This window comes from Melozone crissalis, unplaced genomic scaffold (genome assembly GCF_028551555.1).
Source record: "Melozone crissalis strain CALT ecotype California unplaced genomic scaffold, PUWL_Pcris_2 ptg000068l_1, whole genome shotgun sequence".
NCBI lineage: Eukaryota > Metazoa > Chordata > Aves > Passeriformes > Passerellidae > Melozone > Melozone crissalis.
Genome location: NW_026535846.1, coordinates 11333072 through 11345113, shown reverse-complemented (window position 1 = coordinate 11345113; position 12042 = coordinate 11333072). Strand labels below are relative to the sequence as shown.

The 12042-nt window shown below is 44.8% G+C and overlaps 1 protein-coding gene across 2 annotated transcripts in view; it reads right to left on the bottom strand.

The window, feature by feature from the left end:
- Positions 1–12042, bottom strand: part of AMMECR1 (AMMECR nuclear protein 1) — a 95969-nt gene that overhangs the window by 61193 nt on the left and 22734 nt on the right. The window contains exon 2 of one of the 2 annotated variants that reach the window (XM_054289740.1): positions 9601–10126. In XM_054289740.1, coding sequence (XP_054145715.1) covers positions 9601–10126 — 526 coding nt within the window. Of the gene's footprint in view, positions 1–9600; positions 10127–12042 lie in introns of those variants that run through there. The other variant, XM_054289741.1, reaches the window with a different exon arrangement.

Below are 12042 nucleotides of genomic sequence, written 5' to 3'. Positions count from 1 at the left end.
TACTTTTTGCAGTGGCTCAAATCTTCTACCTTAAAAGCTCAAGCTGTCCAAGCACAGCAATCTGCAATAATTCAACCTTGAGGTGAAAAGAGACCACAGTGGTTAAACGTACACAGGAATACTTGTTTCACTTCAACCTTTTTCCTGTGAATTAAGAAAAAGGTAATTTGTGTTCCACTTAGCCTTCTTTATAACACTTCATTTTTAATGCTTGGGTTTATCCAGTGTTCCTTCCCAATGAATAGCCCCAATCATATACTGTCTCAAATTTAATTTCTGTATTTTAGAGGAATTCAGGTACTATGGTGGGAAATATTCCATGCGAGATTTCTGCCGCCTGCCTCTTCTCTACCTGTTTATTTTTCAATTTTAGTTGAGCTGAATCAGAGCCAGAACCCTACTCCTATTTCTTAATGAAGAGTGAGCCTTATTACTACAACTTTGCATTCTATCAGCATCTTAATTAGGGATCAGTTTTAATACTACATTACCATTTGGTTCTTCAGAGTTTGGATCACTGCTTGTAACACTGTACCAAAAGCACTTGCCTTCTACTGCTTGGCTGGCAGTTTTTAATTTGTGCAGTGGCTTGCACTGCACAAATTTTTGCTCCCCCAATGCTTAGTAGATGTTTCAAGTGCAGTTAGTCACCTCCCTTCAGGCACTGCAGCACTCTTTGAAGAGGCTTCTTTCCTCACTGCACCTTGTCTGTGGGTTTTTCAACCATGTGCTCAGCCCCCAGCATTCTCTCTGCAGAAACACTACTTAAGAGAAGATTGGTGCAGCACTTTCTTTGCCTACTTAATGTGGCAGTCAAATAAAGTACTGAAGACTGGAAAAATAGGTTTTTTCTTCCTCCTAAAGGTCCTTACAAGGGACCTCTGCCTAGCACATCATCTTTCCCAAAAGTCAATCTTTCAGCAAGTTTAGTTATACAGAAAAGAACAGCCTTGTAATCTTGCCATTCCTTGTAAGCTGAAGTTACCCTTGTGCTCACTTACTGAGTAAGGAAAATAGTGTGGCACCCAATTCTTATATTCTTACAGTCACCTAGAAAAAGAGGCTGGAAGCAAACAGATTTACACAGGCCCACACTGGTGTCCACCAGTGAGAATCAAACACTTTTTTATACCTTAATAATACAGCTAGAACTCATGAATTCTTGAGCTTCACCCATAGAAGTCTTATCTCTGTACAGAGTGCCATATGGAAAACAGGGAAAGTGTTTTAACTTTCAGAAAAGATAAAGCAGAAGCATTACTGATGCTAAAGATAAAAACTTATGACAAGGATCCTTCTCTTCCTCTCTCTTCTGTCTCAAACATGGCCCCCAGTACCACTCAGTAAATAAAGCAGCCTCCCAGATGCCAGAACCCATGGTTGCCAACAAAGCCTGGAGGGGAGACATCTCTGGTGGCAGAGGGACAAAAGATAAATTACAGGAATATGTCTATGGCACATATATTACAACCACTGCAGCCCAAGGTTCAACTTTGCCAAAGGTGCCACAGATTTCAAGCTAATGGAAAGAAAAGCATAAAGTGAGATTTTATATACCATTAAGGATTGTGAGAACTCCATCTTTGTAACACAAGAGTGCTCTGGGAAGACATACAGATCTTGATATGGCTGCTGTCCCGGTGACCTTGCTACAACTCCATGGAGCTGTTCTGCATTCCATAAGATGTCATTCTCATGAAATTAGCACTTTAATAACCCTGGCTGCAAGTACTTAGTGTGGCAAAGCAATATCCACGTACTCACAACAAGCACTGCCTTCCAGGAAGTTATCAAAGCCCAGTCACACTACAAAAACTTCAGGTATATCCTGGTAAGGCATGGACAGAGAGGTGCAGTCTGTTAGGGGACCACACAAAGGAAAAAAAAAAAGATCTCAGCAAATATGTTTCTGACCAATGGAACAGGAAGGTGTGCCTTCAGAAATGAAGCTCTTTACATTGACTGCTTCAGCCAACACCCCAGTCATGAAAATGAAGGGCTTTTTAGAAGGTCATACAAGTAGTCCAGGAAAGATGCTGACTTGTTTATAGGGCTGGACTGATAAACTGCCCAGCTTTTGGTCAGTCAGCATATACCACAGTACTATCACACAGTGAGAAATGCAGCACTAGGACCGGCTCAACAGCCATATTCCATTTGAGAGCCACTGCACTCCCAGCATGCTTTGTTATCCAGGACATGTTTCTGAGAATTTGTCAATTAACCACAGCAGAACCGCCCCATCTTGTTACTTAAATGCAAACTTTGCAATGCTAAGCTGAGTATCAATCTTAATAACCCACTCCTTAGGAGCATAAACATCATAAAAAAAGTCAAGCATTTTCATAATGCTTTGCTAACGAGGGTCAGGGCCTGACTGGACTTGTTTTGGCCTCCAGCCTAGCAACAGTTTCTGTATTGGCCAAACTCTGGTGAGTCTACCATTATTTTCAAATAATCTGCATACTTCCTGCCTTCCATGGAGACTCTTGCCACAAACTACCAGTATATGAAATATATCAGACAACTAGTACTTCTATTTCTGAAGACAATAATTTGATGCTATGGAAAACCTGCACTTAACTGTAAACAGTTACTTAATGCAAAAACAGATAGCTTAACATACTGAGCTTGCTCCATTAATTATGGCATGAGTTTTGAGAGAACAAAAAACTAAAGACTACATTTCATTCATTAGCTGGTCACAGTCTAGACCTGTAAACTAAGCAAAATGAGCTAGCTGAGGGTTCCTAACTTTTATTTCCTGGTATCTCTTAACTGTCTGCAACCAAAAAGGGCCAACATTCAATTTCTCTTGGTTTACTATTCAGTGCTAGATAACATTACTATTATATTTAACTCACAACTGAAGAGAAAGCAGAACTGCATATTCTTTCAGCACTTCCAAATAAAATACCCACATTCCTAAATCATTAATGTTTCAACAATTTCTCGCAAAAAAATACTTAAGTTAGATGTGCGAAGTAAACAATCTAGACACAAAAATACATTTTTCCGACAGTCAGAGAGTTTAAATGTCAAAAACAACGTTAAAATTTGAATTTCCATGAAAATCTTTAGCAGGAACATAAAGCACCGAATTGAATAAAGAAAATATGACAAACAACAGAAACGTAACTAAAGCAAAGGAGGCAATAAAAATGAATGACCAGACTGATGGCACAAGGAGAGGCTGTTCCTGACTCCTCTTCACCCTACAAGGAGTATGAGAACAATTAACTTCCACAGAACTAGTACTGCAGAGAATCAGAGCACTTAGAATGACTTTGTGGTGACTGCTTTTAGCTAAAGAAACAAAACCAGGGTCTGTCCTTAAGACTGCCAATGATTTGATTTCCTGTATTAATAGAAACTACCTCATCTGCATGTAAGAACAGCTCACTAAAGTGACCTTATGAAGGAAAACGTCCTCAAATTACAGATAACCTAATTTGGAGTTTATCATAGCATTATTTTCCCAGTTCTCCAGTCATATCAGAGGATGAACCTACTGGCAAAGGCAACTTCTTTTTGAAGCCATGCAACCCTATCCCTTCTGCCCCTTTGCTGCACCAAGTTGCATTCACCAGATCTGCTTTCAAATATGCTGGGAATTCCCTGCTGAGCACTGCCAATGCCAGCCAAAATACACATTCTCTACTGTACTATATTTTCAAAGCATCTACCACATAATGCCACTCTGAAAGAACTTCTACTTCATTTTCCAACATTTAACCTTCAACAGTAAAGACCAATACACCCTATTAATTCAGAAGAAAATACTGAACCTTAGACAAATCCACATGACATGCATATGAAAACCAGAATGAAGTCAGACAGACACACAGACTTGAAAGAACACTTCCCTGTGTGTTTCCTTGTTGATCTTTGGCCATGACCAAACAATCATTATAGCTGTTGTGTAATATTGGAATGTAACAATAAATATAAATTATTACTGAGTCTGCCACAAAACAGTGTAAGTTTCCACTGTCATACAACCAAGTCCTGCAGAGAAACAACAAAATTTCATACTCCTGGCATCAAGAGCAGTAATGACAATAGGTACAGCTCAGCTCTGTGTAGGGATTGCAGAGAAAGAACACTGCTGGGTTTTTTAAGACAACACGAAATTCTAAGTTTCCAGATAAAGTTTCAAAGAAAAGCTTGTAAAGAAGCATATACCAAAGCAAGCAAGGAGTTAAGTGCAAGGTTCCAACATTACAGTAAGTTGTAGAGACTAAAGCTGGAGGTCAGGCTGCAGCCAAGAAACAAGAAACTGAGAAAAGCATGAAATCCTATCAACTGCAAGCCATAACATTTTTATTCACATGTATGTGTGCATATGTACACACCTACAGACAAGTCTCATCTCTCTTCAATGCCTTACTAGAAAGCACTGGACAGCAAACACTGCAAGAAAATCAGCTTTGGGGCTGTACTTGAAGATGCTGAGCTATTTCAATCTAAATTACCAGCAATTCTCCACCATTACCAACACTTTACCAAGACACAGCAACTAAGGAGAAGTCCTGAATTCCAGTAACCCTGGAACTGGCTCTTTACCACAAGTTTAAGTTGTATTCATTTTGAGCAGAATCACAACTTAAAAGTCTTTGAGTGAGGAAACTAATGGGCACAAGACTAGCTAACTCTGTATTTCTAAACAGTATTGAATTGAAATGTTTCCAAACTTCACTAACAAAATATTAAGGCAGTGTAGTAGTGCTACCCCATACCCTTTCAGATTATGTAATTTAACAAATCTTAGACTTGAAAACACAATGAAATACTAAAATAAGGGACATCAACATGGCTGCACCTCTGTCCTGTAGCCAGACAGCTGCTGCAAAACACCACAAGTCATCAACGAAGAAAGGAACAGATAAATTTCTGAGCTAAGTCTTCAGCTCCAAATTGGCTATCACCTGGACAATATTTTAATCCAGAGGTCATCAATCACAGAAGATGGTCAAACCATAGAGATTATTCCTAGCAAAGAGTGTGGTAGCCAGCAATACCTCCTCATGCACACAGGGCTGTCAGCTTCCCCAAAGCCTCAGAACCACCACAGGTACAGAGCTCAGCTACAGGAACCACCCACTGCCTCCAGCACAGACCTCTGAGATGAGGAAGATGTGAGCCAGTCTTCATCTAGGCATTTGAACACAACTTCCAAGGAGCTCTTCAGACAGGTGGGAAGCAGGGCACAGGCCCCAACTCTCATTCCAGGTGCAAACCCGTGTTCTTGGTTACCAAGTACCAGATGTCAGGGGCAGAACAGATGATTCCCCTTACACATTGTGTCAATACAGGTGGGCACCACTAAAATAATCCTGCTCACTAGCCAAAACCTTCAAGAAGAGACTACAAAAAGCAAACAACTGACAAAAAAGTTAACCTGATGGACTGCCAGACAATGTCTTCTCCACAAAGATGTTGATATTAAAATTAAGTAGGCAAGATGAAGAGCTTGAAGCAGACACTGTGCAGGACAAAAACTCAGAAAGATTATTTCTGTGTGCCAAGGGAAATCATTACAGGCAGCAGAGATGTGAGATTCTAAGAAAAAAGTCCTCCTCACTCCCCACAGCACAGCTTCAACTGAACTCCTCTTCACACACTTACCCTCCCTCTCTTGTCACAACCTTCTTGCACTTCCACTCAAACATTTTCCTACTAGAAGGAAAACAGCAGTGAGCAGTAGTGTAAACCTTGAGCCCCTTCACACTGGTAGACACCTCCTTTCCACTTTCACAACAGAAGGCAGGACACAATATTGTTTCCACTAATCATAATGGCCCATCTTGTGTATTGCACAAGACCAAACCAGAAAAGCAAAAGGGATAGAAGTTACTTGTCAGAAAGGTAAAAAAGGCTACTCAGTTTTCATTCTCCATAAATGAGTAGGTTAAAATGCTTTTACAATTCTTCCTGCATTCCCTTACAATTCATTTCTATGGACAAGTTCCGTGTCCTGTAGTTTTACTCATGAAACTGAGTCTCAAAATCAACATCTAAACAACACTTTGTCCTAGAGACAATTTTGTCTGGGTCAGCAATTTTCAAATTTTGTATCAGTGTTCACACTGCCAGGGTAATCTCTACATGCCTTCTGAACCTGTAGTGTGAGAGCCATCACACTGGTGGAAGCCAGGTACAGGCCCTGCAGGACACATCCTGTGAAGAGGGCAAGGGTGGCTTAGAGTGCAACCAAAAGTGAAGTGAAATAAAGGTATGAGAAAGTTCTTCAATTAAGAGAGACAGAATAAAATGCTAACAGATCCATGGAGGCAACAAGAGGAGAGGAAGTTATGGCTGAAAGAACTTGCTCAGCCTATTCTCAACAAAACACTGCTGGAGATATTCAATGTCTTCCAGCTATCTTCTTTTAACTCCATGAGTCACCACCCCCTCCAACCCAACACCTCCCCAGCAATACCCTCCACACCCTATTCTCTGTGCTTCAGGAACTCCAGAGATAGGAAAATGCCAACTGTTTCATCCATGTATGGGCTGCCCTGGAGTTCAAAACCCACACCCTTTCAAAACAAGCTTTTCAGCTCATTCCTACTGCCTTGAATTTGCTGCCCTGATGCTGTCCTCATCTTGGCATGAGAAAAAATCCAGAGGTGTCACAAGCAGGTTTTGTTCCAAAGACATCATGCCAGAACCCCTTGTCCAAGTGATTCAGCCACCTGCTTTTCTTTGATCATGCCCAGTTTCATTGTTCAAAGACCTGCAAGGAATATGAATCATGTTTGTGTGAGGACACCTGCTCACAGGTCTTTCATCCTCCCTGTAATTAACATCACTTTAAAAAATAACTCTATCATTTACCTACAAACCCTTATTTTAGGCCACTGCTCTTTGACCACATATATCAGTCCATAGACAAAACCTCCAAATGAACTTGAGGCAGAAAGCTGCAATACCCATTCACTGAAAAACACCAGCTCTCATTCAGGATTTTTTTGCTGTACAGGATGGAACCCAGCTTCAAAGCCAACATCTAATCTTTGTGAGTTACCCAGTTATCACTAAGACTGCCTGCAAATCTTGTGAATGCTAGAAATCATGCTGCCTCTGAACACTTAGCAAGAGCAATTTATTCACCGACCTATAATTTTACATGTAATACTGAACAACTTTTTCAAACTTGCATCCCCAACTGCACAAACATAATCAGCTCACAAGGCTGCTGAAAGCAGCAGTTCTGCCATCTGTCTGCTTATTCCTACCTCACAATTGTGCAGGCACAAATGTTTGTGAAGCCATGCAATGATCCAGAGAGAACCAAACTCTGCAACCAATTGGGGAAAAATATAAAATTATTGTTAGATCATTTCCTGATCTATACAGCCATGCATGCTGGCACAAGCATGGGAATAATCAGAAATTACAGTACTAATTTTAATGACAGTGCCACTTTCTGAAGTCAAAAATTTCAGAAGTTGATGCAACAACTTTTCACCAGGTCTAGCAACTAAATCTGAAGAACACATGAATTTCAGAAAAATTCAAATAATTTTACTTAGTTTGCAATTGTGTTGTTGTTAAAGTAAGAAGCAGGGGGAAAAAATTAAATTGATTTACCGCTTACTAAGAGGAATCAAAGTGCTTACTGGAAAACATTTTAGTGCTGAAGTCTTCACCCCTGCATCAGTTTCCTCCAGTAATAAAACAGACAGCAGAACTAATCTGTTCAAGAAATCATTCTACAACACAGATAGAAAAGCGTAACACCAATGTAATATTGTTACAGAGACAGACAAAATTCAACTCTCTTACAGCAATGAAAAAGTGAAACAGCACAAAGCTGATGTTGCAACCTATAGTGGTCTGGGATGGAGAACAGACACAGGACAATGCACAGTAAAATGGCTACTGAGAGCAGCAGTTGCTGAACAGTTGGTATCTACAAAAGGACAGACATGGATTTGCAAAAGACCTGGGTAAAGAAACTCACAGTGGAGTCTCCCTGCCCTCCTTTCATTATTGGTACTCTGATGAAATCACATAGGAGTTATGAAGAGCATATAGGGAAGACTTGCTGGGGTGGCAGGTTAAGTAGGAATCCACAGAGCTGGGTTGTCATGACAGCAGCTGAAAGTATGCAAGAGATGTATAGATCCTGGGTGTTAGAACAGCAAGGACTACAAATAAGATTATCAATACATTTTTAAACACCAAGAAGCATACACTACATCTCATTAATGAAACACAGACTGCACAATAACTGTTTGCACTGGTGAAGGTGCACGAGGGTCCAGGACATACACAGAAAATCTGTACTCATTAAAGACTGAGAAAGCACAGGTTCTCACAAACTTGATAGTCATGCTATACATAATAGGAAAAAAGTGACATGCACTCTGGTGGACCAACACAGTCGAGTCTCAGCTGGAGCTTGGAAATTCACCACATGAGCTCAGTTCCATTTAAAAGCAAAGTAAAACAGCGGAAACTCAATTTCAACAACCCCTTGCGTTAACTCTGCAATCAAACGGACTTGGATCATGCAGCAACTCGGTAACTCATCCCGGCTGAGAGGAAGGAACTTCCTGTCAGAGAGAAGTTACTCCCTGAAGTGTCTGAGCTTATCTGCAGCAGCATGCCCGGCTCCCCAGCACAGGCAGGCTGCAGGTGCTGACATGCTGGGCAAGACGGTCCTGGCAGGTCACTTCTGAAGGCAGTGTGGCACAGGGTTCAAGACAAACACTGAACAAGAGTGGCCAGGGATGGGAATAAAACAGGCCCTTGTTGGACACTCTTGCAAGGAAGCTTGGGAGGCAGAGGGAGGATGGGAGTAACAGGTGTTTATGTGATCTGTTCAAAACTCTGGGAATTTGATGTGGTGGATTACTCAGGGACTCGGGATGTCTAACACTGGGTGATCTTCACGAGTCATTACAAAGCAAGGACTCTGAACGGTATGAGACCAAAGTAGCGTTACAAGTGCCTGGCACGGGGAATGTACAGGTACACCAGTGTTCACAAATCCAGGACTCGCACACAGGGCTCTTACACTGGGTACTCACCATCCAGCACTGGTGAAGGAGAGGCCCGCCCTCACGCCGAACACACGGACAGCGAGAGGCTGCCTAGTGGAGGGGTCCCAGTAAGGACAACTGGTGAAACTGAGCGAGGAGGGAGCTACTCGAGGGCTGCTGAACACAGACCACGAGCGGGGAGAGGGCACTGCCCGCGGAGCCTGCCACAAAGGCGGCCGCTCGGAGCAGGGCGCTGCTAGAGGTGTGAGGGATCACGGGGGAGATGTCACCAGCGAGCCCCGGGAGCGACGGGCCGAGAGGGGCCGGGGAGGAGTCATGGAGCCGGCGGGCAGCGCGGCGCTCCCCGGGGCGAGCCCGGCGCGGGAGGGCAGCGCGGCTCCCGGGGAGCGGGGGCGCCCGCGGGCCGGGCCCGGGGACAGGCGTGGGGCCAGGCGAGGACAGCGGCCGGGCGGCGGCAGCGGGGAAGGTGCCGGGCGGGAGGCGGGAGCCGGCGGGGAGGGAGTGAGGGAGGGAGCCCGGCCGGGGGGGAGCCGGGCGGGACGGGCGCGCACGAGGCGCCCACGCGGGCGGTCGCGCCGATACTCACTATGGGTCGTTGGTGAAGCGGGGGCTCCGCGGGGGCTGGTATCCGTACAGGTGACAGTAAAGCACATCGAAGCAGAAGCAGCACATCTCGGCCGACACCACCATCTTCCTGCAGCCGGGCCCGCCGGAGCCGGGGGAGGCGAGCAGCGAGGAGGCCGGCGGGGAGAGGCCGGCGGGGCCCCCGCCGCAGCTGGGCGGCAGCGGCGGGGACAGGGCGCAGCCGGCGGCGCCCCCCGCCAGCCCCCCGATGCCGTTCAGGCGGGGGCCCCCCGGCGGGGGCAGCGCCCCCGGCTCGCCCCCCGCCGCCGCCGCCCCGCCGCAGTGGGAGCCGCCGCCGCCGCCACCCGGGCCGCCCGAGCCCGAGGGAGGGGAGCTGGAGAGTTTCTGCTTCTTCACCCCGCAGCAACCCGCCGCCATCTTGGAGCCGTCTCCCCCCACGCAGCGCTTCCGACCCATGGCGGGGGGGCCGGCCGGCCGGCCGGGGGACGTGCGGCGGCCCGCTCCGCCTCCTGCCGCGCCCGCTTCGCCTGCACGGGGAGGGGGCGGGAGAGGGGAGGATGAATGAGGAGCGGGAGGGAGAGGAGGATCGGCGGGGGAGCGGGGGAGGAAGAAGAGACAGAGAGAGCTGCGTTAGAGCGAGCCGGTGAGCGGCCCCGGCGGCCAGGGCCGGGCCTGAGGGGGCAGCGCGGCCCGCAGGTGTGGCGGCCTTTCCCCTCCCCTCCACACGCCAAGCCGCCCCTCTCGCCTTCCCCCCGCGCTTTATCTCCTCCTTCTGCCAGGGAAGTGGAGCAACTCCACCTCGCGTGCTAAAAAAAAAGAAATAAAAAAATAAAATAAACCCACAAACCCGAGCTCTGCAGGCGCCGCACGGCAGGAGCAAAGCCCTTGAGATGGTTAAAAACACCCCGCTAAATAATTCAAGTGACCTGAAATGCCTTTCTCTGGGGAAGAGAAGGAGAGGGCTGTGTTGGAGCCGCCAGGCTGGGAGCCTGGAGAGAGTGCTTGGATGCCGCTATTAAGCATGCAATCGTGATGGCTAAAAGCCACGGGCTTTATATGTATATAAATAAAAAATATATCTTTTTTTAATTACAGCTTTGGCAATTCCCAGCCAGTAAATAGCAGCTCGGAGCATAGGCCCGCAGCTGCAGAGCCAGCAGCCATGACCCGGTGAGACCACGGCGCTGGGCGCGGGCAGCCCGGCAGGGACCTCTAGGGAAGGGAAGTCCAGAGGAAAAAGGATGTGAGTTCTGCTGTTCTCCAGAAACCAAAAATTAAGCTTATTAAGGAGAGGAAATGTGTTTTATATTACTGTTTTACATTAGCCTCACATGTAGATGTCTGTGAATGGAGAGACTTGCAAGCAGCCACAAAGTACTTCAAAATCTCTAAGTATATTTAGAAAATAACACCTCACCCGTCAGTGTTATGCAGCCATCTCTGGCATGGGCTGTAACAGCTGTTTAACATAGACTAGCAACACTACAGTATCAAGGAAGACAAGGGGGTGAGGACTGCCACACAGAGTTAAAATAATATCACAAGTTTACACAGACAGCCGTTACAGAAGCTGAAATGAAATATACAGAAAGATTTCAGTTTCAAACTACTTGGAGACTCAGTTTTACATTTCTTGATGGAAATGGTTTCTCCAGCATCCTCATATTAATTTTCGCAGCATCTTAAATTATGTTTCTGAAATTACTAGATCTCCTATACTAATGGGTTAAAAGGCCCTTTGGAGGTTTCTGTCCAAATACTGGGTAAACTCCTCTTGCTTTGACTGTGATTCATAGCCTGAAGTAAAACAGCTGCAGGGAATAATAGCAAACAGAAAGGAGAATTAGATGGTGTGAAGCAGTCTTTTCCATTTTTAAATGTAATGTTTATGTTTGGAGCTGGCGAATACTTGAGAAGGGAACCCAATTACCTTCCCAAACAATGTTGAAGTTTCTTTCAAAACAAAGACAGTGTTTTCTACTGAGGGATTCATTTGTTTAAAATCAGTTAGCAGTGACACCTTCTGTTGCTTTTGGGAAAATAGTTTCTCCAGGTATTGAATTCTGTCTTTTTCTCTTTTTTTTTAACATCCTATATTATTTAACACCAATATTTATAAAAATATTCAAATATTGTAATTGCAAAAGCTTACAATTCAGACAGAAAGATTAATTGTTCACTCCACTGCAACAGATATTTGGAAGATTCATTGTAAGGCTCAGAGCTAGGACTGATATCCTTATGCAAAATCAAGACTACTGATAATAAATAGTGATAACTTTTTGATAACATATTATATTGCAAATGGTCCCTGAATGAAAGGGTAAACTAAGTGTATTACTTAATCATTAGAAAAACCTTCCTTTTTCCACTTCTGGGAAAAGGTGATGTTCTCTGCTGTATTTGCCTATAGTTGTGCTCTTACTTTACCTTAGTGCATATA